Source organism: Neovison vison, chromosome 12 (genome assembly GCF_020171115.1).
Source record: "Neovison vison isolate M4711 chromosome 12, ASM_NN_V1, whole genome shotgun sequence".
NCBI classification, from domain to species: Eukaryota; Metazoa; Chordata; class Mammalia; order Carnivora; family Mustelidae; genus Neogale; species Neogale vison.
In genome coordinates, this window is record NC_058102.1 from 4,889,788 (window position 1) to 4,915,212 (window position 25,425).

Consider the following 25,425-nt stretch of genomic DNA (forward strand, 5'->3'; position numbering starts at 1 on the left):
AACACACCAAAAATTGGCTGTCTGTGGCTTTGGCTGGCTTCCCATCTTGCTCCATAAAGCAGCGTCCGTTTTATCTTCTGCCCTTTACAAAATATATGCTTACACGCAACAGAGACCCCTGCATCTGGATGGAATTAATTTCCAGATCACATTTTTAAAATTAAATTAAAACACCCGGAATGCTTCCAGCCGGCCAGCGATGCAGCGGACAGGCCAAGAAAGACAGGAGCGCTGCCTGGGCGTGGTGTCGGCGGCCTGGGCTCTCCGGCCAGCTGCACTTCCTGTGTGGGCTCCCCTCAGCGTCTTCTGCAGGTGCACCCCTCCTTTCTCTGAGCGGGGAGGGCAGGGAGGGCAGGGAGGGCAGCCCACCACTCTGCCTCCCCCTGAAAGCCAGTGGGAGCAGCCGGCGGCAGAGGCCCACAGGCCCAGCAGCGCCCACGCACGCATGCAAAGTCAGCGACATGCCGAGACGTGGGATGATCTGGGGGGCGGGGTCCTCAGGTCCGGGGACGGGGGGACCCAGGACAAGTGGGCACGCAGCTTAACAGTGCAAAATCTCTCCCTGGACATCCAGACATGACCTTGAGGTTTTCCCAAGATTCAACACACTCTGTGGTTAGGTGATCTGGGGCCGAACCCCAGGGCGGCCCCTTCCCACCCGGCCAGTGACTTGGCCTCTCTGGACCTCATTTCCTCATCTGAGCTTGGGGCAGGCTGGTCCATTTACTCCCTCCCGGTATTGCTGCAGGACCAAGGAACACCGGGTGCCGGCGTGTTCTCATTGCTAGTAGGGTTATTAACTATTAGAAATGCGTAGAGAGGAGGTAAAATCTAGTGAAGAAGCTAATTCTATCAAGGCTGACATCATCACTAGCTCACCATGGCCCCCGGTGTGTGTCAGTTTTGGGAATGTCAGCAGCCGCCCAGTGCTGAGTGCCGGGCACGCCAAGGTAAGTGGGACCTTGGCCCTAGCCTCAGGGAGCTCTGGGCTCCAGGAGCCAACAGTCCTACAAAGCACCCGAGAAAACACTGTGTGTTATAGGAAACCTAGTGACTTTGGGACCTCGAAGAAGGAGTTGGATCTAACAGAGGACATCCAGGAAGGCTTCCTGGAGGAGGTGAGAGCTGAGCTAGATGCCCAGATAGTAGGGAGTGAGTTCCAGGCAGAGGACCAAGGTCCGGAGGTGACCTGTCTGTCCTGAGAGGCTGGGTGCAGCTGCCCAGGACAGCGTGGCCCCGTGGTTAAGAAGGTGAGCTCTGGAACGAGGCTTCCGAGTTCAAATCCTGGCTCTTCACCAAATGGCTATGAGATCTTAGATGAGTCTCTTAATTCCTCCGAGCCTCAGTTTCCCATCTATCAAGCGGGACTGGTGGTGACAGCAGGGACAGGGCCTTCTTTGTTTGCTCTGGATGTCAAGTGGGCTACGTACTGGGCGCGCGTTGCCTGCCACTTTCCTTACTCTGATCATCTCTCAGTCCTGCTGGCTCCAGGCCCAGCTGCGGCCCAGCCGCCACCCCCGACTGGCGTCACAGTCTCCCTCTCTGTGGGGTAGCATCTGCACACCGCTGCTCTGCCTCCCCTCTCCTGCTCCCCTCCCTCAGCCCTGAGGCTGCTGCCATGGGAACCACCAGGAAGAGGCCTGTTGCTGGCAGCCATGCCGTGGGGGCTCCAGGGACCTGGGAGAGCGGGTGCTGGAGGAAGCAGGAGGGTGGAGACTAGATCCAAGCCTGCCTCTTCAAGCCACATGGGCGTCCACCCCAGGACCCCTGCCTCTGCAAGCCAGGCCGGGCTGCCAGCCTCTGTCCCTGACGGAAATTCCCCTCCCAAATGTAGCCCGGCAAAGCCAGTGCCCCCTGGAAGAAAGGCAGCTTGGGGTGTGGCTGGTAGTCATTCACACCTTAGCATGAACAAGCCCCTGAGACTGCGGCAGGCTACATGAAGGTGGCGGCTGGAGCGGGGACCCCACCAGGGAAAGGGGGTGGCCTAGATACAGAATTGTGTCTCGCTTCTCAAGCAGATACTGAGGCCTTTACTAGTGCACCCAAGCCAAGTCTTCGGAGAGGGGCATATATGGCTAAGTAAGGAGAGGGATGATGTTCCAGGCAAAGAAAGCATGTGAGCAAAAGTGACCCCCAGGCCTGGGAGTCAGAGGGCAATGGCCCCTGCCTCACTGCTGAGGCTGAAGCTGGGCCTCAGTCACCTCCTATAGGCCCAGAGACACATAGGAGTTCCCCATGCCACACAGCAAAGCTGGGCCAAGGAGGCACCTGGACCAGCCCCCTGACTCCAGACCTGTGCTCTCTAGCCTCAGGGTCTAGAGGGATCCACCGTGGGGAACCCAGGAGGGGGCCCTGTCTGGGCAGGAGTTGGGGGGTATCCCTCCTCGTGAGCAGGACCAGTGAGGCTGGACACTGGCTCTCCCTGTCTGCAGTGTGCCTCCTCTCTGCCCCCGCCAGCACATACCCACCTGCGCAGATGCCCGCCGCAGGGTGCAGAGAGAGGCTGCATCTGAGCGATTAATAAATCAGTCCCTTTAAACAGCCACTGTCCCTGGTGAGTGCTGTTTGGGGCACAGAAGCCCCAGCTGCCCTGGCCAGCCCAGGAAACAGGCCTCCCTGGGCACCCAGGGGACACTCAGACCCTGGCCTGGGAAGGGGACGGATGGACCCAGACAGCCCAGTCCCAGGAGGTGGGAGCTCCATGGGACAGGCACTCTGGACTTCAGCCTGGAGCACGGGCCTGGCCCAGCCTGCACTGGAGGGACAGCGTGTCAGGAAGCCTTCCTGGGGGAAGCAGTGTCCGAGAGGGGCACGTGGGAATCAGGCAGGAGGCAGGGAAATGAAAAAAACTGCCCAGGTAACAGGCACAGCCTGTGCAAAGGCCCGGTGTCAAAGCGAGTGGGCCGTACTCCATGAAGGGACAGGGAGCCAGGCTTCACTAAGGAGCCGTGAGCCCCAGCAGCCTACAGCTCACCCTCTCTTCCACTTTTGGAGGGTGGAGCAGTCTTCAGCGGGGCCACACTGGGCAAATGATCAAGAGAAACCATGCCAGGGGACCCTGAGAGCTGCAAACACGCCAGGGGTGAGCAGGAGGAGGGGACAGTGGAGGCAGAGGCTGGAGGAACAGCCAGGACCCATGACTGCCCTGTGGGGGGTGGGGAGGGAGGCCGAGCCCACCTCTGCTTCCTGGACTTCTGCGACCAGCTGAGTTCCCATGGCACGTGGCAGTGTGAGATGGCCCTGAGTGGATGTTGGGGGCCAGAGGTTGATGGCTCAGGAGGTTGGGTGGGTTTGTCCTAGGACAACAGACGTCCTGCCTTTGCCCTGGGTCTGGTAAGGTAGGGAGGAGCCGCGGGGGGACCAGGGGCAAAGGAGGCCGTGAGGGATGGAAGAGAGCATCCCAGGATGGGAGAACATCATAAGCAGGGAACCAGGGGGCAGGCAGGTGAGGGCACCTGCAGGAGCCAGCTGGCTCCAGGAGCAGCTCGCATGTTGGGAGAGACAGGAGGGTGAAGGTCCTTCCAGAGCCCTAACAGAGAGGGTCCCAGTGGGATCCCTGCCCATACTAGGATCCTGGGGGAGATGCTCTGGGGCGGAAAGGGTGCCAGGGAGTAGAGTCCAAGGATCTACTCCCCGGCACGGGGGCCATCAGGCAGGTGGAGGGAAGGAACTGGAGGGTGAGTGTGAAGAGAGGAAGCCTGGACTCCCTGTCCCCCCGGAGTGGGGGTTGTGACCCCTCCTCTCTGGGACCCCAAAGTAGCCCCATGGGTTAACTCCGTCAGTGGGATCCCTCAGCATCTGTCTCTCTTTTTCCCCAGCAATTACACCGCCTTGCTGGGGGTGTGGATCTACGGCTTTTTCGTGCTGATGCTGCTGGTCCTGGATCTTTTGTATTACTCGGCAATGAACTACGACATTTGCAAGGTTTACCTGGCACGGTGGGGCATCCACGGACGATGGATGAAACAGGACCCCCGGCGGTGGGGCAATCCTGCCCGGCCCCCCCGGCCAGGGCAGCCCGCCCCGCAGCCCCAGCCTCCCCCAGGCCTGCTGCCGCAAGCCCCCCAGGCCGTGCACACGCTTCAGGGAGAGGCCCACAGCCCACCACTGATGACCTTCCAGAGTTCGTCTGCCTGGTGAGTGGTTGCGATCAAGGCCCTGGCCGCCGAGGTGGATCACTTGTCTTTGCCAAGCTTGGAAAATATTGGGTCATTATTGCTGCTGTGTCTGGCTCCTTGATTACCTGATTGTTTGCTTATCTCATTTGACAAGAGGATTTGAAGTTGCCCAGGATAACGTGTGCCCAGGCGAGAGTCAAACGCGAGGCAGAAACGGAGCTTGGGAGCCCAGCCTGCCAGGTTATTGCACTTAGAGACTGGTGCGGGAGTGATTGCCACTGAGCCATTCATGGAGTTGTGAGTTTCCTGGAGGCCGAGGCAAAAAGGGAAAGCGGATGGCTTTCCATGTTTTCATGGTCAAATGAAGCAAATGGGTTTTGGAGGCTGGGAGATAAGCTTGTCAGCCTGGGGTTTGGAAGTAAGCACATTACTGGGTTGGTTCCTTGTGTTCACATGCATGGGGTCTATTAAGAACGTGGGTGGCAATGCAGGCGGGCTGCTTCGTGATGGCTCAGGGGAAGGGAAGAGAGGTGGCCGGGGAGATGGGAGATCAGGGAGTCAGCCTGGCAGCCTGGCTGCATGTTCAAACCCGACTTTCCCTGCTGTGACTCTCACTTCTGCCCAGTCCCAGGCCAGTGGGAGGTAGCAGAGGACCGACCGTCCCCAGGCAGTGCAGAGTCGGACAGACAGAGGAGGGCTATACATTTTGAAGCAGGAGCCTGCTGTGAGGGAGGCCCCCACAGAAGACAGGAGCCTGGCAGAAGGCACATGCCCCAGGCAAGAGGTCGGGTGTGGGGTTCAGACACTCTATGGAGGCTGAGCTGCAGCCGCGGGCATGTGGGACATGGGGCACATCATCCCGGAGCATCCTAAGACTGAGCGCAGCCTGCGAGAGCCATCCCAGAGCCCACCTGCCGGCAGGTGCCCAAGTTTTCAGCACAGGATTACTGCTGAGTCTGTGACCTTTGCAGGAAACCCGACCTGGGTTCGCATCCCAGCTCTGCCGTTTTCCAGCTCTGCGTGCAGGCGAGTTACCTCAGCCCTGCTGACCCTCCCATCCTCAGGAAGCAGCGGAGAGTAGGCACGGTCCCCTGCCAGGGTCCTCGAAGGGTTAAATGGACTATCTGGCCCCTAGTAGGTGCCCGGTTAAGGATTGGTGCCTCCTTGCTGGAGATGCAACCAAGCTAGTTAATGACCATTCAGTAGCTAGCGGGTAGCGACCTTTTCAATAATGAATGACTTACATAATTCACAGGATACACTTAAATCAGCTTATTGATCAAGTAATTGCCCCATCTATCACGCAGAAGACAAAAACACAGCCCTGCTCAGCTCAGCTTGACAAATGCCCACGGAGCTGGTCCCCTGGGTCCTTCCCCTGTGCGGGGCTCCTGGTGATGTCAAGGGGATGCGCAGAGAACCTTGAGGCATGGGAAGGAGAGACACAAACCCACGCAAAGCTGCGGAGCATGAAACAGACCCGCTCCGGCCGTGGGACTTTCTGAAACGTGGGTCTCCGGTGGCAGACACACCTGGGGCATTCATTGAAATAAATTCCTGGGTCTCCTCCAGAGTCCCCTGGCCAGGAAACTCTGGAGGTAGCGCCTGAGATACCGGAGTCTGAGAACCCCCAGAAAACGTTGTTCCATTAGGCCAAATCCCAGTTTGAGGGCTGGGCGGCTCCCACGCGCACAATGGTTTTCTCTCTCCCCCTGCCGTGCCTCCCTGAGCAACGGGCCTGCCCAGCCGCTGGGCTTCAGGTCCAAACCAGAGCCCAAGCTCGCAGTCCCCGAGCCCTGCTGTTTAAGTGGGAGGCATTTAATTTCGGAGCTCAGAGGCCTTTCACGTCCCCCTCGGGTTCCCATATTGTGGACTTAGGATGGGGCTCCCACAACCGTATGAGCGTTTGTGAAAGAGATCATCAGAAGCCTGCAAGGATGTGGCGCAGGATACGGGTTCGCTTGGTGACTTCCTGCTCCTGTCTGCTCTCAACCCCTGGTGTGACCTTGGGCGAGGGGCTTCCTGCTTGGGCTTCCCACTGTACCTACCGTGGGGGAAGGGGTGGGCTTGGCGAGCCTGTCACCTGCTGGCCTCCTGATGGAGGCCATGGTTCCAGCCACATCTGTGGACCACTCGCTGTGCCCCTCGGCCCCTCGGCCCCATGTTTGCCATCTCTGAGTCTTCCTTGGCACTGTCCCCGGGGGCTCGTTTCCCCACCGGCCCCCACCCCTTGCTGGCCCTGTGCCAGGTGCTGGGCATTGGGGACAGGTGATACAGAAGACGTGTGAGAACCTTCATGGGAGCACAGGAGGCTGTGACACAGCCTAGGGGCGGTGCCAGTGGCATGGGGTGTGGGGCACGGCCAGGGCACATCCAAGCAGGTGTCCTGGGCAGAGAGCCAGGGCTGCGGCCCACCGTGGGCTAAGTGTGGCCAGCAGTGTGTCAGCAGGTAGCACGGGGCTGAGGCTGGGGCAGGGGCGGGGTGTGCTCAGTGCTTACCCCAGAACAAGAGTCTGGGCTGCTTCATATCCAAACTGTCACCCAGAGTCATCCAAACAGTGTCCGCCTCGGACACGGACCCCTCCAGCTGCCCTCCTGCTCTTCCCCTGGTCCTGTGCCCCCTTCCAGCCAGGAACCCCTACCACTCAGCTCTCTCTCCTACCCACCCGCCCACCCAGCGGCCCTGCTTCTCCCCTTCCTCACCCACAGCCTGAGGTGACTTCCCTGGGGACATTTGCCACCTTGCCCTTTGGTTCATAACTCCCTGGTTGGTGGCCCGCTCTGGCCCTTCCTGCCCCTGCCCGCAGCCGAGACCATGAGCAGCCGTCCGAGTCCGGCCAGGCTGCCTGTCCTGTTCTGTGATGTGACTGGACCCCCCAGTCCCATGTGACGCGGCTGCACGCGGGTCGTTTGGGTACCATTGGCACGGCTGGAGTGGGTGTGAGCGTGAGCAGCACATCTGTTTGGGGCTGGAGTTGACCTCCTGGGTCCAAGAGCCACCTGTAGGGGGTCCTGCGACCTTGAGCAAGTCATTCTACCACCTGTGCCTCAGTTTCCCCATGAGATACCAAGGGTCATGACCATCTTGAGAATTTCAAGGGAGGATTCTTAGGGAGAGGCTTGGCCCGCTGCCTGGCCCCATGTTGGTCATCTTTGCAGTCATTTCTCAGGTGGGCAGGTAAACGTGGTGGGGGTCCTGCCCCCAGGATTGACGGGGAAATGCATGTGGCAGTCACCCGGCGCCCTGCACAGGCCGGCCACGTTCCACAGGGTCATCTCCCACCTGCCCAGTGGGGTAAGGATGTTGTACCCCATCTTCAGATGTGGGAACTGGGGGGCTCGGAGGAGGTCACTGTCCTGCCTGGGTGACCCAGCAAAGGGGAGACGGAGGCGGGGCCCCACCCCAGGGCAGCCTACAGCCGTGTCCTCTCTGCCACAGTCTCGCCCATGGCAGGGGGCGGGGGGAGCCTCCTGTCAGAACCCGGGCCGAGGTGTAGGACTGAAGCAGCCCCCCAGGGACCCCAGGGAAAGCAACCCTAGAGGCTTCAAGGAGGAGGCGCACATCCACCCAGCCCTGCTCTGTGGCCCCAGACACACTCCACCCAGCTCCAGTCCAGAAATGCTGCCTTCTAGCCACAGCCCATGGCCCCTACCAGGTTTGTCCTCGGCCTGCCCCCCGCACCTGCTGACGAATCCCATCACTGACGCTAGGCCGCGCTCTCCCTCAGCCAGAACCCAGCCCGGCCACCACAGGGAGCTCTGGGTCTGGTGCTCAGGGCACAGGTGCACGGCTGGTGCTACTTGATTGAGCTGGAGGGTCTCCGGTCCCTTCGTCCCCTCACGCCAGCCCTCAGGCCTGCTTCCTGTGCCACTGCCCACTCAGGGCTCTTGTGGCCTAAAAGGAAGAAGAGTGAGGGCCAGGGCACCGCCCAGCACCGCTAGGGGCTCCTCGTCCAGCCTGCTAGCCGCTACCTCGCGCCGTCAGCCTGCGTCCGCCAGGAGGACTCTGACGTGTGGCGCTGTCTTCCTGGCTGTCCCGGACCGGTGCCCTCCTGGCTGCGGCGGCCGGTCCGGGGGGACCAGCAGCAGCATGTACACACACACACCTGCCTCGAATCCCAGCTCGGCCCCTCGAGCCTTGATTTTCTCAGCTGTAAAATGGGGACAATCGCAGCCTGACCCCCTAGTTGCCATGGTGCACATCAGCTGCGCACCTGGGGCCCTAGCCTCCCTCCCACTCCTCTCTACCTCCCTGCCCCCTCAAGCCTCAGTCCCTAGCCTGGTCCCCAAGGTCCTCCCCACTCCACTGCTCTCCCTGAAGCTCAGGCTGCTGCTCACCTCCCTCTGACCTGGCCGGGGCCAGCGCAGCGCCGGGAGACAGGGCGGCACGCATCGCAAAGACGCCGCCTGCCAGGACCGTTTCTGCTCCTGCAGTGGGAACCGGGCACAGTGAGGTTATCATCCCCTTTCACAGACGAACAAACCCAGGCCCAGAGAGGGGAAGTGGCTTGCCGAGGCTGCACAGTAAGTCCATGGGCCAGATCTCCCCACTCCCAGGTCTCCCAGGACCCGGCAGGACTCTGAGCTGATGGCCACGGGCCGCTGCCCACGTCCGAGCTTCTTCCCGCCTCGTCCCCGCCTCAGTCCTTCTCTGTTGGCCTGGCCCCCCTCTGGCCCTTGCCAGTTCACATCTCCCTGGGGATGATGGCACTGAGGCTAGAAGTCTGGGGGCCGCCTCTTGAGGAGTCGGGAGAGAGCCATGCTGGGGGTCCTGGGGGTTCCGCACGGTGGTCTCTGAGACTCCAGGGCCCAGATTGAAGGAAGGAGCCCTGGGAGCCTGGGGCGCTATCTCAGGAGTCTGTGGGGGACCCTGACTAACCTGGCCCCCAGGCAGGAGAGGAGCAGCTCCGAAAGCTGGGCCAGGGCAGGGCGGGGCTCGGGTGTGCACAGGAAGTGGCATATCATGGGGGGAAGGGAGGTGTTAGGCTGGACCAAATCACATCAGACTCTGACCTGCCCTGGAGGTGCCTTTAGTGGTCGAGGGGAGGCTCCGGGTCGATGGGGCAGGGCAGAGGACCACCACGTTAACACAAAATGTCCAGAGAAGCTGGGCAAGGCCACGGTGAACTGCAGGGGAAGGAGGAGTCAGGGTGGGCTTCCTGGAGGAGGAGGAGGCAAGGTGGAGGCAGGTCCCAGGGAGTGAGGGGGAGTTCACTAGGTTAGAACAAAATGGAAAAGCCACTTGAGATGAGGAAACAGCACAAATCAAGACCACGGTGACCCTGGAAATTGCAAGAGGCTTACAGCTGTCACATGGCCTCAGGCAGAATGAGACTCTGGGCTGCGATGTGCCCGGCCCCTCTCGGCCCACAGGCCTCCGCCTGCCAGCAAAGCCCCCACAGCAGCAGCAGCCGCTCTCACCTCCTTCCTCCCTAACCCAGAACACCCTCTGGCTCTTTACAGAACTCATTCATAGGCCCCCCACGGAGGGTCCCTGGAGTTCACCCGACCCCGGAACCTTCCTCCCGATAAAGCTCGGGCATCGCTTTCTTCCCGGCTCTGCGGCCAGATCCTTGATGTGTGGTTTCTGCAGGAGGCCCCCAGCCAACAGCAAGAAATTCCAGAAAGCCGGAAGACAAAAAGGGAGACCAAGTATCTTCTTTCCTTGGCATCATATCAAATACCAAGGAGGCGTTGGTGATTGGAAGTCAGAAGACCGGGAAGTCTGCGAGTGGGTGGTTTCAAACCCTGGGGCTCTCAGCTGGGCGAGGAAACCCTGGGCCTGTCCCTCAGAACCCCTGTCTTTGCCGGCTGGGGCCCTAACTTCCTCCCACCCCAGCCTGTGCCCCTGGAAGGCACACTCCCACGTCCGCACCTCCTGTGTCCACCATGTGCTCATGGCTTTGGGGAAAATGCAGGAAGGTGTGTGCTCAGTAGCGCTGCTCCACGATCCAGGAGGACAGGGAGGGTGGGGTGCCAGGCTCCGCACCAGAGGCCTCATCTGCTGTGTGTCCTCAGACAAGTTGCTGGCCCTCTCTGTGTTGCAGCACTTCTCCAGGACAGTGGTGACAGCAGGTGAAGGAGGGGACCTCGCCCAGAGCTGAGCACACAGTAGGGCTGCAGGGAACATTGATTCCTTTCTGAGAACCACGTTCTCAACCCTCCACCAGCAACCAGTCAGTCTGTCCTTCCTGACCCCCTGGGAGGCTTGGCCCAAGGACAAATGCTTGGGTTTGGTGCTAGGGGGCAAATTTAAAATCACAGGCAAGCAGGGGTCGCGCAGAGCACTCAAACAGGGCGATCTCCATTCCTGGCCCACCCCGCTCGGGTGTAAGAAGGAGGGTTTCGTCTGCTTGGCTTGCTGCCTCGGCGTGCCCAGCTCTCAAGCTCCTATTTGACGGGTCCCCATTTTGCAGGTGAGGAACGCGAAGCACAGAGAGGTGAGGTACCTGGTCTGGGGTCGCCCAGCTGGTTACGGACAGATCCAGCGTCTGAGCACAGGCAGTCTGCTCGGGCCAGCCTAGAGGGCCACTCGGCTGTCAGGGCCACATCTCTAGCCTCGTCCCCTCGGCCAGGGAGCCAGACAGGACAAGGGAGGCAGGAGACAGAGCTCGAGGGCTGCAGATGCCCCAGGAAGCCTTGGGCAGGAGCTGGCTCTCCGCTGCAGGTACCAGCCAGACAGGCCCCGGGGCAGGGGGAAGGTTCAGGCGCTGCGAGGAAGACAGGGTGTGGGGTCCGATTCCCATCCGGAGAAGAACAGGGACATGAGCTGATCTTCCCACCCCCATCCTGGGCCAGGCACTGAGCCGGGCGCCTGGACATTCAGACTGGCTGACTCAGGGCAGACAGTGGCGATGAGCTATCAGCTGGGATAGGAGGGAGCCCAGAGGGTACACTGCCCCGATGGGGCATCAGGGAGAGCTTCCAGGAGGAGGTGACAGCTGGAATGATCTTCAAGGACGAGTAATAATTAGACCAAAAAAAAAAAAAAGTGGGGGAACAGGGTGTTGCCGGTGGGAGGCAGAGCAGGTGCAAAGGTCTGGGGAAGTCCGGACCCTTGTGGTCTCCGCCGGGAACAGCTACCCTGAAACAGATCATCTCAAGGTTCTTTTCTCTGTTGGAATAATCAGATTCTTTTTTTCTGATAATATTCAGAAAATTGATAATTTCTCTTTATTGATATATTCCACAAGAGGCCCTAAAGGCCCCCTGAAAGTCTTCTGGGCCTCACTGCCTTCTCTAGTTCTGCTCTGTCCCTGCCCCAAGCACCACGGCAGACGCAGACGGAGACCCCCAGATCAACCAGAAGGGATCAGTCAGGGTGCTTAGGACAGACTGGGCCCCAGAGTCCAGAAGAAAGGACCAGACCACATCCCGGTGACTAGGGTCTATGCTGGTAGGTTTTCTCCCTCGTGACAACGAGTAAGCTATGCTATTGGAGAAGCGGGGAGGGGCTGGGGGAAACGGTTTGGAGGGAACGCCACAGGTAACCCAGAGTTCGAATCCCCTGTCTACCCGTCTAACCTCCTGAGCGGTGGGACCTGGACAGATCCTGCAACCTCTCACCCCTTCCGGACCCCCAGAAGCTCAGGGGTCATTAGGAGAGGGTGATGAGGATCCCAGCAGCCCCGAGCCCGACCACAGGGGCCTGATGGCCAGCCCTCGTTGTTACTCCCCTGCTCGGCTACTTCCTCCACCGAGGAGTGGTCACGGTGTCCTTCCCTTTTACGCCTAATTTTCTGTTATCAAAGTGCCCCTGCTCGCGGGACAGCACCGGGGGTGCACAGACACCAGTGCCCTCTCGCCCACCCCTGCGCCGCCCATTGTCCCCTGCAGCTCTCTCCCCACCTTCTAGCTGTCACCGTCTGTACCTCAGGTTGTGTGTCTTGGGTTTTTAATTCAACATTCTGTCTCAGCGAGCTTCCCGCGTTATCGAAAAGTCTTCATAACACGGTTTTAATGGCTGCCTTAATTGTCCGTTGAGAAATGATGGGCCGTAGGTCGGTGACCCACTTCCCTGACTCAGGCCATGGGGGGCTTCTGACTCCCTGCCCCCCTCCCCCACAGTGGGTCTCTTTCCACCTCCTGGGGCTTTGCTCCATCTCATGCTGGGCCCCGGGTTTCCAGATGCGGGCATCGGGCATCCTGCCCAGGCAAGCACGGACAGTGGTGGAGCGTTGCCTCCCTCCAGCAGCACCGGCCTCAAGGGAATGACCGACCTACTACAAAGATGTATATTTTTTTTATGGGCAGGAAACAGAGCATTTAGATGCAATACCTGTTAGAGGCAAACAGACCTGGGCTCATCTCTAGCTCCCCCATTTTTTGATTCCTGGCATATCTCCAGCCAGTGACATAGCCACACCCCCATCCCCTGGAAGCAGGTTGCTAGAATCAGTGCTGTCCAGCTCAGCAAGAGGAGATGCAGAAGATCATGGCAGGCAGAAACCGCTCGGCTAGTGTTCCTCCTGCCCCCCTGGCACCACGGCAGGGTGTGGCAGGCTTTCTGCAATGCTGAGGACAGTAGTCAGCTGTCCCAGGGTCCACAGCTCTATGGGTCTGAGCACTAGCTGGCCAGAGAGCAGCCAACTCCCAGAAAGGGTTTCAGTGGATGAGTAGGAGTTTTCTGGAGGTGGAAATATGGACATCTAGGCAGAATGCTGCTCAAGCTAAGTCCCAGAGGATGGGAAAGGCCAATAAGAAGTGGAGAGCCCTAGGGAGGTCCAGGTCCTCGTACCCCTGTGGTTCCCAGCCCCTCACTGGTCCCCTTCACTGCTCCCTCCTCATCAACACAGCCTTAGACAACAGAGGGCCCAGGTCTCCTTCCTTGAACCCCTGCTGTCCATCTCTACCCACCCATGGGACCTCCACTGACATGCCAGCTCCAGACTTGTCCCTCTGCCCCTGACTTCCTGGTCTGTCTCCGCTGCCGTGTCCCCACTCCCCTACCTCACCCCGATTCCAGACTCAGCTATGCAAACCCTGAGTGTTCACAGGCGCCCCCTTCAGGTGTTCAGTAGACATCGCAAACTATCACACCCAGTGTCCTCTGCCCTCCCGCCATCTCCTCAGAACACAATCCCGATTCTTTGCTGCTTCACACATCTGGTCAGGGACACCAGGAAAATGGACCCCGAATCTGCCCTCAGTACCCATCTACCAAAACCAACCATCCGGTCCACCCTCTTGCCCGGACCAAGGTGGTACCTTCTGAATCTCCTCCTGCTTCCTTTCTTTGTCCCCTACAGCAGCAGAGTAATCCTTTTTAATATATAAATCAAAGCCGGTGGATGTTTCCCCTCTCTCTAGAAGATAAATCCAAGATCCTTTTAGTGGTCAACATCTGACCTGATACCCTTCCCCAGTCCCTCTGTCCTCATCTCCCCCATTGGCTCCAACCACACTGGCCTCCCTGCCATTCCTGGAGCTTGCCAAGCTCAATCTCACCGCAGGGCCTTTGCACCTGCCACTCCCTCCACCTGAAACTCTCCCTTTCCAGATTCCTGCTCCATTCAGTCTCTCCCTTCCACCAGGCACGTGCCCAGATGTTACCTGATCAGAGAGGCCTTCCCTGGCCAAGATCTACGAATTAGCACAGCCCCCCACCACTGCCATCCCTCTGTACCCCCTCATCCTCTTTCATCTTCTCCTGGTGCTCACCGCCTTTTGTGTGTTGGTTTTCTTATCTGGTCTCTGTCTCCTCTGCTGTAAGGAGACCCCAAGAGAGTTGGGATTCATCTGTCTTGTGCTCAGCCGTAACCTCAACTCCCATTAGTTAGTGCTCCATGCTAAGTGTTGAATGAATGTGTCCTAATCTGTCCAGCGCCCAGCATGCAATAGGCACTCATTAAGCCTCAGATCAATGAATGAATCTCATTATTGTTGTTAATTACAGTACCTCCCACTTCCCAAGGGTCTTTTGAGCTGAGCAACAGCCACAAGCAGCGTCATGGCATGTCCCCAACCACACAGCAGCTTGGCACCTGAGCTCCATGTATGCAGGAGATGAGGCTCAGAGAGGGTTACCAACTTGTCCTGAGCTGCACAGCAGCGGAGTCAGGTGGGATTCACACCCAAGCCCAGCTGACTCCAAAGCCCACATTTTTTGAGTGGGAAGCAGTGTAGTGGCGCTCACGAAGCACGTGGCCTCATGCTGGGCATGACCACGCTGGTCTGGTCCCTCCCTTGGGGCGAGAGCCCGAGGATCCCCTGAAGCACATTAGGCCTGGAGCTCCAGGCACTGGCACACCAAACCCTCTCTGGCCGGGGCCCGGCAGCAACTGGGAATTTGGTGCGGGTGCTGACCTGGAACTGGCTTTGTAGCATCCTCCGGGGGGCATGTGGTTGGTCTGGCTTGGTCTGGAGGCAGCAGCTTCATCTTCCCTCTGGCTGTGAAGATCTGTGAAGGTCTTTTCCGGCCCTCAGAATCTCTCTGGAGCCCCGAGGAGATGCTGAGGCAGCCATACATCCCCGTCTGTCCACCTAGGTGTCCTTGTCCATTACCTGGCAGCTCCCTATTTGCCTCCTGCCTGTGGAAATTATCTAACTTCTCCTGGCCTCACTTTCCCTGTCAGTAAAATGGACACAGGTAGATTTGCCTTGTGGGATGATCGCGAGGGTTATCACGGGGCCCAACAAGTGACAGGTGCCTCAAGACACACTAATTATAATTATTGTTGTGGTTATTGGAGATGAGTAGAATAGAGAAGGAAGGCCATACAGTACCCCCCTATATGACTCTGGGTATTTTGCATTTTCTGCTTTCTTATGCACGTCGGTTAATACTTTCCTAATAATGATGTTTGCGTTTTGCTTTTTAATTACATTCACTTAGCATTAAATTAGCCATTACCTTGTGGTTTTACTTAATTTTTCTAAATACCATTTTAGTAGCTACCCAGGAGTAGTACCCACGTGCTAGCGTTACTGTGCTTTTCCCCTGTGACACGGCCTTTGTACCGCTTACAATTGTTTTTATTACGACAAATAATGTTGCAGGGGGGCAAACACACTCCAGAAGATTAGGGGCAACAATAAACACCTTTAAGTGTTTATGGTTTTCCCTTTTATGATGTATATATTCTGGATACATTTCAGGCAGGGAAATGATGGAGTCGAGGGGCATGACTGCTGTATGGCTCTTTGTACCAGTGCCGAGCTCCTCCCCATGGGGACTGTCACCAGCAGCAGCTTATGAGGGTGGGGCCCCCTCATTTTTTATGTGGTTTGCATTTCTTTCATTGTTAGCCTAGACTGAACACCTTTCTTTTCACTTGTTAATTAACTATATTACCTCTCTCGTGGGTTGCCCATCTATGTTACTGCCCCCAAGACAGGTGGTAATTGAAGGCATTTCCATAAAGCAACTTTTGTTTTCCAAACTTGCTCCTGGGTGTTGCTCTTGTCTGTGTATCTCCTTCCCCTGTACTGTTTACTTAATACAGTTCCAATCGGCTTTAATTCAAGTTGCTTTTTGAAAAAAAAAAAAACACAAAAACTCGGAATTGCTCTAAGCAATCATATCTTTGGTTTAAGAGTTATATTTTTCCTAATACAGATTAAAGCAAATGTATAGGGCAGCTGGGTGGTGCAGTTGGTCAAGCCGCTGCCTTTGGCTCAGGTCACGATCCCCAGGTCCTGGGATAGAGTCCTGCCCTGGGCTCTCTGCTCAGTGGGGAGGCTGCTTCTCCCTCTGCCTGCCACTCCCCCTGCTTGGGCTCTCTTGATGACAAACACATGAATAAAATCTTTTTAAAAAATGTTAAAACAAATGTATAAACATAGCCCCAGATGGAACTTCCTTGCCCTGGCTCGCAAGCGTGAGTGGTTAATTTTTTAGGAATTTTGTGAGCCCGTTGTTGAATACAGCTGCTATAAAAATGAAATGATAAAAGCCGACAATTAAATAAATTATATGAAACACAAAAGTAATACACATTCGATACTTGTCACTTCCTCGTGATTTTACTACATTTCCTACCATCTACGCTCTTGAGCTTTTATATCTCTTGCGTGTGTGTAGTGCAACTTACGTGATGTTGGTTATCGCATCTTTTCCCAGCTCTGACATCCCACTGCCGGTATCTACATCATGGCAAGGGGCAGCAAATGTTACAAATCAGGGCTTTTTCCTCTCGAGATCTAATCTTTAAGTGTCCGCCGGCATGCCACTGCACTTGGTGTTTCAAAGGCTCTCGTGTTCAGCACCTCCGACCGTGTCTGTGAATCTTAGTATGGAGCAGTGTGCGTGTCCTTCCTTGCTTGTGAAACTGGATCCCAGTGCTTCCGGGACCACCCCTAGGCAGGAATCCCGGGTGGTTGTAGCCGGGGCAAGAAGCAAAGGGGATTCGTGCACACTTTCTAGCGGCTGCTCCTTCCTGGAGCAAAGAAAATAAGGGAGATGAGAAGGCAGGAGGACCAGTCAGAACTTCCAGTCACCCATCTGGCTCTTGGTCCCTGGAGGGAACATCCTGCGCTCCCCTTTGCAAACTTGCCAGCCCTGTCCACTTCAGCTTCTCAGCACCAAAGTACACTGTGGTGAGCATGCGGCCGGATGCCATTAGTTCACTCCTTCAACCTGTGCTGGCTGAGGGCTGGCGGTGCCTGGGCCAAGTGCAGGGACTAAAAGATAGGAGAGCCACAGCCCCTCCCGCAAGGAACCCCAACCAATGATGGGCGGAAAATCAATCCTGGCCACTTATTTTATCTGGAAAATCAATGTACTCAGTCACAGGGTGAGTATACCTTACAGAAGGTTCTGGAAAAGCCCAAAATGAACTAAACCAGGCTTGACTGTCTGCAAAGCCCTCTTCTGACTTAAGCTCCAGATAGGTTCACTGTCTCTGGGCCGAGGGGATGAGTTAGGACCACGAGTCCAGCCGACCAGATCCATACGTCCTGTGACCTTGGGCTCGTCACTGGTTCCTCCCAAGCCCCTTTGCCTGGATATGAAAATCAGGAGGACAGTGGTGGAGCCCACGAGGAACCTGGCACAGAGCAGGGGCGCCCCATTCCTAGCGGCACACTGCCACGTGACCCACGTGGTCAGACATGCCTCCTCCTTGTCCCGACTCCCGGCAACACGGCCCCAGGGCGAACCCACGCTGCCCAACCAGCACACCGGTCTGAAATCAATTAAGATTCCCTAACCCGGTCACTGTGGCCGGCTCCTACGTAAACAAACATGCCAGTTTGAGCGAGCAATTAATCAAGAGATGTTTCCACGGAGGCCTGGACAAATCTGGGGGATCACTGCCTGCAAGAAGAGAGCACGTTCCTTCACATCAATTAGACAGGAATTCCGTCTGATTGCCCCCTGGGCTGCAGCAGGGTAATGGGGAGGCTGCGAGATTGCCACGAGGCTGGGCCCACAGCCATAATGTGCCCCGAACCGTTTAGTTCAGGGGCTCTTGATGGGCCCGGCTCTGAGATCGGGCAACCCAGGGCAAGAGAAGCAGGAACTTATCTCCATCGGTGTAGACCAGGGAAGACTGGGGAACCTTCCCTTCTTCATTCCATCCATCATTCAAACTCTGGCCTTAGCTGTGAAAATATTTGCTTCCAGGAATAAATGCTTGTTGCGCAGTGAGACTCTCCCACGTGGGCATCCGGCTGCCGACAGAATGATGGAAACCAACGCTCGCCTGCGGGCCGAGAGGACGCCGGCTCCTCATCCACGCCTTCTGGAATAGTCTTCTTGTTATTTCTGAGGCGCCCTGGAGGGTTCCAGGGAGAGCTCCTTGCCCGATGGCTTGGGCTGCAGGCTCTGGGTGTGGTTCCAACCTGCCTCAAGTCCTGGGACCTGTGGCTTCAGGAATCTCCGGGTGGGGCAGCCCCCCGAGTGGCCACAGGGACCCCGTTGTCTCCTGAGATCCCCTGGGCTGGGCTGGCACCCAGCTCTGTGTTGCCCAGCTGTGTGTCCTTGGGCAAACTGCTTCACCTCTCTGAGACATTGGTGGGGAAGCCAATAATCCGTGCCTGGCAGGGCAGTCATGGGGAAGCCATCTGCGGATGCGCTGGGACCTCCAAAATCTCCCCCCTTCCTGGTCTCTGTCTACTTTGCTGCAGGGAAAGGGGTCCCTGTCCAAAGCTGCCTCCACCCCTTCCCCCAGTGTGAGGTTGCTGAGAGTTTATGTCATAGCTCATCAGCCAGACAAGAAAAAGGGATAGATTGCGCTAGATTGTTTAGCCTGGGCTTTTCGTATCCCGGAATCCACCTCCCTGGCCAGGCCGGCCAGAGTTGTCTGAGTTTCTGGAAGCCCCAGACGGCATCACTGGGCCCTAGAGGTCTCAAAGCTAGAGAGACACAGCTACAAAGGTGCCCCAGGCCCCCGTGTGTCACAGATTTTCCATCTGCAGCCGGCTCCTCTTCCTGACTGCTGACCCTCGCCCGCACATCCCACAGACATGCCCCAGAGAGCTCACGGAAGGCAAGACCCTTCCATGGGCCCATGCACCCATGCACCCCAGGTCCCTTGGCTGCCTCTCAGCTCCCAGTCCCCTGCGGAGTGCCGCTGAGGGACACTTCTCTGAGCCTTTGACTCCCCGTTCTCGACCTTCGCTGCCCCAGAGTGTGGCAACAGGATCTCCTACGATAAATGCCTTATTCCATGCCAGCCCAGCGGCTGTGGCCCCGCCTGGGCCCTGATGCCTTCACTCACATGACCCTATGGGGTACGTCTTCATCCACTTCGGCGTCTAGATGTGTCCCCAGCCAAGGTTTCCAAGTAGTGAAGCGCCGCTGCTTCCTTCTCCCCTGAAAATCCGTCTCAGGGGATGGAGCCTGTCGTGGTTGGCAGCATCAGCAGAGGGAGGAAAGGCAGGACGCCGTGAGGCGGCTGTCTCGATGGCAGAGATCGTGCCCGCTGGTTTCAGGAAACCACGGGGCAGCCATGCACTTCAAGCCGCGAGTGACGTGGTCAGATGGGAGCTTTGGCAAGAGCCCCCCCCCCCCCCCGCCATGTGCGCGGTCGGCGGAAGGAGGCAGGAGTGGAGCCAAGGAGGCCGTGGGGAGGTCATTGGTGTGCCCCTGGGAGGAGACTTTGGGGGCCGGTGAGCTGCTTTGGAAATGTTTCAGAGGTGGTGCAGGCAGGGTGACGGAGGGATGGAGCCTGGGCGCAAGGAAGGAGGGCACCCCGGACGGCTGTAGCGTCCGACCCGAGGGGCATGCGGTGCTGTCACCAGTGAGGAAGGACCCCGCTGGAGAAGGGATGGAGCCAGGCACCCAGGCAGGGCGTGATGGGGCCTGTTGCTGGCTGCGGCCGGAGCCCTGAGCTGTGCCCCACCGGCGCCAACGCGCGGGGCTTGAGTGGGCATCCTGAGGCCAGGGGCGGGTCCCAGGTGGGCAGGAAAGACAAGTGTGTGCCATGCGGGCAGCCGGAGGCCCCAGGAGGGACGGTGGGCTTGGGACATATTGCCCAGGAGATACGGCCTTCTCTCTGGTTCTGAGGCCAGCCAGGAAGGCCAGAGACTGGGTGTGTGTGTTGTGTGTGTGTGTATGTGTGTGTGGTTTGGCCTTAGTGTGTGTGTAGTGGGATGTCTGCATTCTGTGTGTGTGTGTGCAGAAGTGTGTGTGTTGTGTGCACCCTCTCATGCTTGGGTATGCCCCTGGCTCCAGCCTCGGCCCCTCCCGCGACCTCTGGCCCAACCCGAGGACAGAGAAAGGGCTGAGGGCATGGGCTGGGTATTTGAGGCAGCCCAGGGGAGCAGTAACATAAAAACAGCCTCAGGTCAGCGGTGAGGGAGCACAGAGATTGGGACAGAGCCAGGACCAGGGCGCCAGGAGCCGTGGTCAAGGGTGAAGTACAGACAGCTCTGGAGCTGGGAGGCACGTTCATTGCACAAAGATTTGCAAAATAGGGACCAAAGCCCGGGCTCCCCTCCCGTCCAGCGCTGGGTACACAGAATATGTCAGACCCTGTCTCTGCCCATGAGACCCACCTCCCAGCCTGGTCACCTCACTGGGTTCCCCACGCCAGCTCCCCTGCACCGAGCTCCTACTCATCCCTCAAAACCTTGCTCAGACTGCTCTTCTCCCCGAGGCCCCCATCCTCGCACCGAGGTCTTCCCTCCCTGCTCCCCACTCTCATCACAGCCAGGCCCATGCACTCTGTTATCACATCTGTGCCCACTGGAGGGGGGAGGCCACGGACAGTCTGGGTCCTCCTGCAGTTCCCAGTGCCTGGAGCAGAGCCCTGGGCTGGGAGTCATGGCTGCTTGTCGGTCTCTTTCTGCCGCCGGCTCGCTGTCTGACCTTGGACAGCCTCGTCCCTCCCCAGGCTTCGCTTTCCCCATGTGACGGCATGCTTCCACGGCGTCTTTCAACTTAAAACCCCTCTGACCTTCTCTCTGGCTAATGGAGACGCCGATTGGGGACCAGAATGGATGTGGAAAGCCCTTGAAAAATTCATAACAGGAAGCAAAGGGAGAGTCTTTTATTTTTGTAGAGCAGGAGGAGGGGGGGCGGTGACAGGGGCCGCGGTCAAAGAGGACAGCGTCTCCGTCTCCATCCCTTTGTGGCATTGAATGTGCAACGCGGCTGTCTTGCAAAAGCCGTAGCATCAAATATTTACCAAAGTGGCATTAAAAATTAACCTTCAGGATGTAGATGTTTAAAGACCCCCCAAGCTCCCCCAAGAAACATCCAGAAGTCAGGAGGGTGAAGGGCTGGGAGGAAGGCTGCGCACAGGGCTCGGATAATGAAGCTCCCCGAGCCAGGCACAGCTCCCCATGGGCCCCGTGTCTGCGGGGCGCCGACCTGGTCAGTCCTTCCAGGCTCCCTGCAGCCTGCCCGATGAGCCAGGTCCTTGGTACTGAGGCAGAGAACACTGGTGCATTCGTGCCTCGGAAGGAAAGTCGGGGGGCAGCACCTGCAAGGCTGGCTGGGGGACAGGGGGAATGGTAAGGAAGGGGGGGCTCCAAAGGGGGTAGCTGGGACCCTGGACTGAGCCACTGAGGATACACTGATGGCATTTTCTGAGATGGGACCCCAGGGATGCGTGTGGCTTTGGGTACCAGCGACTTGGGATGTCTGAAGTTTGAGATGCTTGTGAGCCTCAGGGGGTCATGTTAGGGCCACAGACTAGCCGGATCTCAGAGCAAGATCTAGGCTGCAGCCAGCTTGAACTTGGCCAAGGGGACTTGGCGTGGAATCCGAGGGTCTGGAGGTCGCCTGGGGGGAGGATGAAGTGTTTAGGAGCTCTTGGGGTGGAGGGAGGAATGGGAAAGCAGTCAGTTATGGGGGAGCAGCCCGTGAGGCAGGAGGAAACCAGGAGGCATGGTGTCCAGAGTCTTAAAGGGGCGTGTCCTCAGAGGAGCAGGGTCAGCCTAAGGGATGTGGCCCCCTGGCCTCAGATGCCAGGACCAGATGCCCTGCCCTTTGCCCATTGCTCCCATGATGCGTCGTCCCTGTCCCCACCCCCCAGAGCAATGGGTGTGCTCCTAGAAACACAGACACAACATCTTGTCTGTGGAATGTGCGGGGAGTAGCTGACACCAGAGCATCGCCCTTCCCTCCCCCGACAGTCTGGCCTTCCCGTTCCCCGGGATGACAGCCATCTTCTTTCTCAGGGAAAGAAAGTGAGGTTTCACATTTGAGTCTTTCAAATGACACAGTGTCCTATAAAATGCAAAGTAATTCCAGTTTGTCCACAAATAAGATCTTTGTTGGGTTAGCTTCTCATCTTTCCTGGTGACCCAGGGAGCAGGCAAGAATTGGGTACCCGGGGCACTTCAGAGAGGAGGGCTGCCCGCTGTCCCACCTCCTATGAACCGCGTCCACGCTGAGTGCTCCGAGCTGGGACCTGCGCCCATCCAGGCTCACCTCCTAGCTCTCGCCGAACGCGAGAAAGGAGGACATGAAGCCCTGATCCAGAAGTTCAAGATGAGTCTTAGGAACGCCTGCTGTCCAGCTGTCGGCCGAGCTGGCCCCTCTTTCTAGGGGAGACTCTGCTCTCTTGCGTCTCCAGCTCCCAGAGGCATCCACGTTCCGTGGCTCGTGCCTTCAATCTTGGCTCTGCTCTGACCTGTTTCTGTCCTCACCTTGCTTTCTCTGACTCTGGCCCCCTGGACCCCTCTTTGAAGGACCCTTTTCTTGACACCGGGCCCCCCCTACATAACCCAGGACGAACTGCCCATTGAGGGGTCCCTAACGTACTCCCACTGGCAGACTCCTTTTCACTGTGTGAAGCCACATGCATGACTTCTAGGGACCGGGACGGGGACCTCTTTGGGGGCCTGAATTGTGAGGGATGACTCATGGTGGCTTTATGTTGTATCTTCCCAACGCTTATTTTAGGCAAACACACCTCCTCCAGGCAGCCTCCCAAGACCACCTCTTTCGTGGCCAAGAGCTCTGCCGTCAGCATGCCTGCCCCATTGGCCCCCTGTAAGATGGGGACACTAGACCTCCACCTGCTGGGGTTGCCATGGGATTGCGGTGGAAGGCTGCGGGAGCTCCTAGCCCTGCACCTGGCACAGAGTCAGGCCGCGCAAACCCAGCTATCATCGCTCAGAGGACCACATTGTCTGCTGCTCACCTGGCAATTAGTCTGTTGGGCCTCGTGACTCCTCTGCTTTTGTCAGCTAACGGTTATTGTCACCGACTCTCCCAGCCTTCTGGAAACGTTCATTGTTATTCAAATTGCCAGGTGCTCTGTCTTATCTTCCCAGTTAGGCGGCAGACACCAGCTGGGACACTCCTCCTCCCTTCCCTCCTGTGGGCCTGACACCGCTGGGCCCAGGCTCTGCACCTCTCCCCTCCAGGGGGCCAGCAGTGGCCCACGGCCCTGCCAGGGACCTGCCCCCAGCCCGCCAGCCCACTGCTCTGCACCAGAGCGATGGCCGTGCACAGGGGCAAGCGGCCCAGACTGTGCCAACTAGACACCTGACCCTGGGCAAGTTCCATTTCCTTCCTGAGCCTTAGTCCCCCTCTGTGCATGGGGGAAATGATGTGGCTGCCTTGCAGGGAGAGCTGAGGGAGACTGTGCATGGAAAGTGCTTGCACAGAAGAAATACCCAACACCCATCTGCCCGGACTCCTGCCCTTGTTAGAATCAGGAAGGAGCAGTGTCTGTGCCTGCTCTTAGAGCCCCAGGATCATGTCCAAATGCCTTCTCCTGGCAGGGGAAGTGCTCGGTGACTGCTGCATCTCCAGACGCACCCCTGCCAGGAGCATCTGGCCGCCCACTTTGAGCCTCTGAATGGCCTTGACTGAGGCTGTGCCCCTCCTCCTGCACACCTTCCTCCTCTTCCTGACCTGCTCAGGCGCTGGCTCCCCGAGAGGTTTCCCTGAGGTTTCCCCCTGCCTGCCCCAGGGCCCCCAGGACCTCACCCCTGATGCCACATGGACCTCCCACTCTTGTTTGGGGGCCCCTGTGTGGCTCTCCCACCAGCTCAGAAACCTCAAGGGGAGAGCCCACACCTGACTCAGGTCTGCGCCCGCAGCACCCAATGCAAGCCTGGCAGAAGATGCCACCGATGAGGGCTTCCAGAAGGACCTGGTAGGAGGCATTGGCCTGGGTACTGAGTGAGGGGAGCAGCAGCCACTTGTCCCCAGGTTCTGTCGGGCTTTGGCAATGAGGGGCCAATCCACCTGCAAAGTGCCCAGGAGAACCGACAGACCCAGGGACAGGGACATGTGCTCCCTGAACTCCTTGCATGGTCGAGGCATGGTAGCCACAAAAGCAGAACTGAACTTGACCTTTGCTGAAGTTTTGCTCTGAGGCATGGTATCCCCTAGGGCAGGGGCTGATGGGCCAAGCCCGAGAGCCAGCCAGGCAGGAAGTGTCCACAGCAGTGAAAGTCACCCTTGGCCAGCGAGGAGGATGGCCCCACAGGCCTGGAGCAACATCAGGTGGGTTCTGAGGCCCAGAGTGGTGAAGTGAATTGCCCACAGTCACACAGTTGGCAAGGGGTAGAGCAGAGACTCAAACCCAGGCCTGCCCCAAGACCCGTGGCCATTACCGCCCCCCAGCCCCTCGATGGGAGGGGATGCCAGAGCCACGTGGTCCTGACTGTTACAGAGTCACGCTGTGTGGAAGGGATGCCCTGTGAGCAGGATCTTGAAGGATGAGTAGGAGTTTGCCAAGTGGAGAAAGGGGAGGTGCTCCCAGCATGTAGGCACACTGGGACCTTCTGCGGAGTCCTTGAAGTGGAGACCACACGGAAAGAGGCTTTAGGTGCCCAGCTAAGGCATCAAAACTTTCCCTTTGAAGAAACCATGACCGATTTTTTTAACATTATTGATTTCGAAGTATTTCATTCTATATAAAAGAATATATGTAAAATTCATATATGAGGCATAAAAAAGAGTAAAGTCAATACCACGTTCCCACTGTGAAACAGAGCAATATCGAGAAACCCTCGGCATACCCCGCCCCACCTACACATACAAACACACAATCACGCACGCACGCATGGTTCCACCAGCCTGAATTTCGTGCCTGCCATCCCCACATATCTTCCTCTAGACAGTGACTGGAGCAGATTTTGCTCTCCAGAGAAAGGACTCTGGGGAAATACAGAGGCTGGCCTGGCCGTGGGGCCCAGAAGCAGGGACAACCTCATGGAGGCTTTGGCCAAGGTCAGGAGTGAGGCAGCCTCCCCTCAGAGAAAGGAGAGCCTCATTTCCACCTCAGCCTGGAGGAGCAAAGACGAAGGAGGAGGGACATTGCTGCTGGCGCCGTGTCTCAGAAGGGCCACTAGAGGCAGCGAGGACCAGGCTGAGGACAATGGGTTGTGAGGTAGTGAGCTCCCTGTCCCTGGGGGAAGCCAAGCAATGTCTAGACCACCACCTGGACTTCCTCAGCAAGCTTCCTGTGACTTACCTCTTCCTTTGGCCCCTGGGACTTCCTCTGTCTCAGCATTTTCCTACTTGATGTCACCATCTGCCCCTCCAGGTGAGGTCCCCAAGGCCAGAGTCTGAATCATCTGTTCCATGCTTCTCCCCCTGAGGTCCTGCAGCTGAGATAGAGCAGAAAACATAGCATCAGATAAGACCTGCTCACATGGAACAGATGGGGTGGGGGGAAGACTGTTCTCAAATGAAGGAAACCGCACATCAGTCCTTGAAGAGCATGGCAGTGAGCAGTAAGCAGAGCCTTGGGGGTGCAGGGGGGTCAGGAAGTCCTCCCTGAAGAGCCGTGTGCACCAAGGCCTGAGGTTGCTGAGAAAATGAGCTCTGCCCAGAAGTCTAGGCAGAGGAAACAGCAAGTGCAAAGGCCCTGAGGCAGGAGCACCCAGAAATCTTGGAGGAGCCACAAAGAGATCCCTGTGGCTGGAGAGGATGACAAAAGGGCATGAATAGGAG

At 57.8% G+C, this 25,425-nt stretch overlaps 1 protein-coding gene across 2 annotated transcripts in view; it reads left to right on the plus strand.

The window, feature by feature from the left end:
* Positions 1–25,425, plus strand: part of SHISAL1 (shisa like 1) — a 73,875-nt gene that overhangs the window by 36,002 nt on the left and 12,448 nt on the right. Inside the window, exons 4-5 of one of the 2 annotated variants that reach the window (XM_044228109.1) lie at positions 3,819–4,136; positions 9,582–9,639. In XM_044228109.1, coding sequence (XP_044084044.1) covers positions 3,819–4,136; position 9,582 — 319 coding nt within the window. In that variant the 3' untranslated portion in view covers positions 9,583–9,639. Of the gene's footprint in view, positions 1–3,818; positions 4,137–9,581; positions 9,640–25,425 lie in introns of those variants that run through there. The other variant, XM_044228108.1, reaches the window with a different exon arrangement.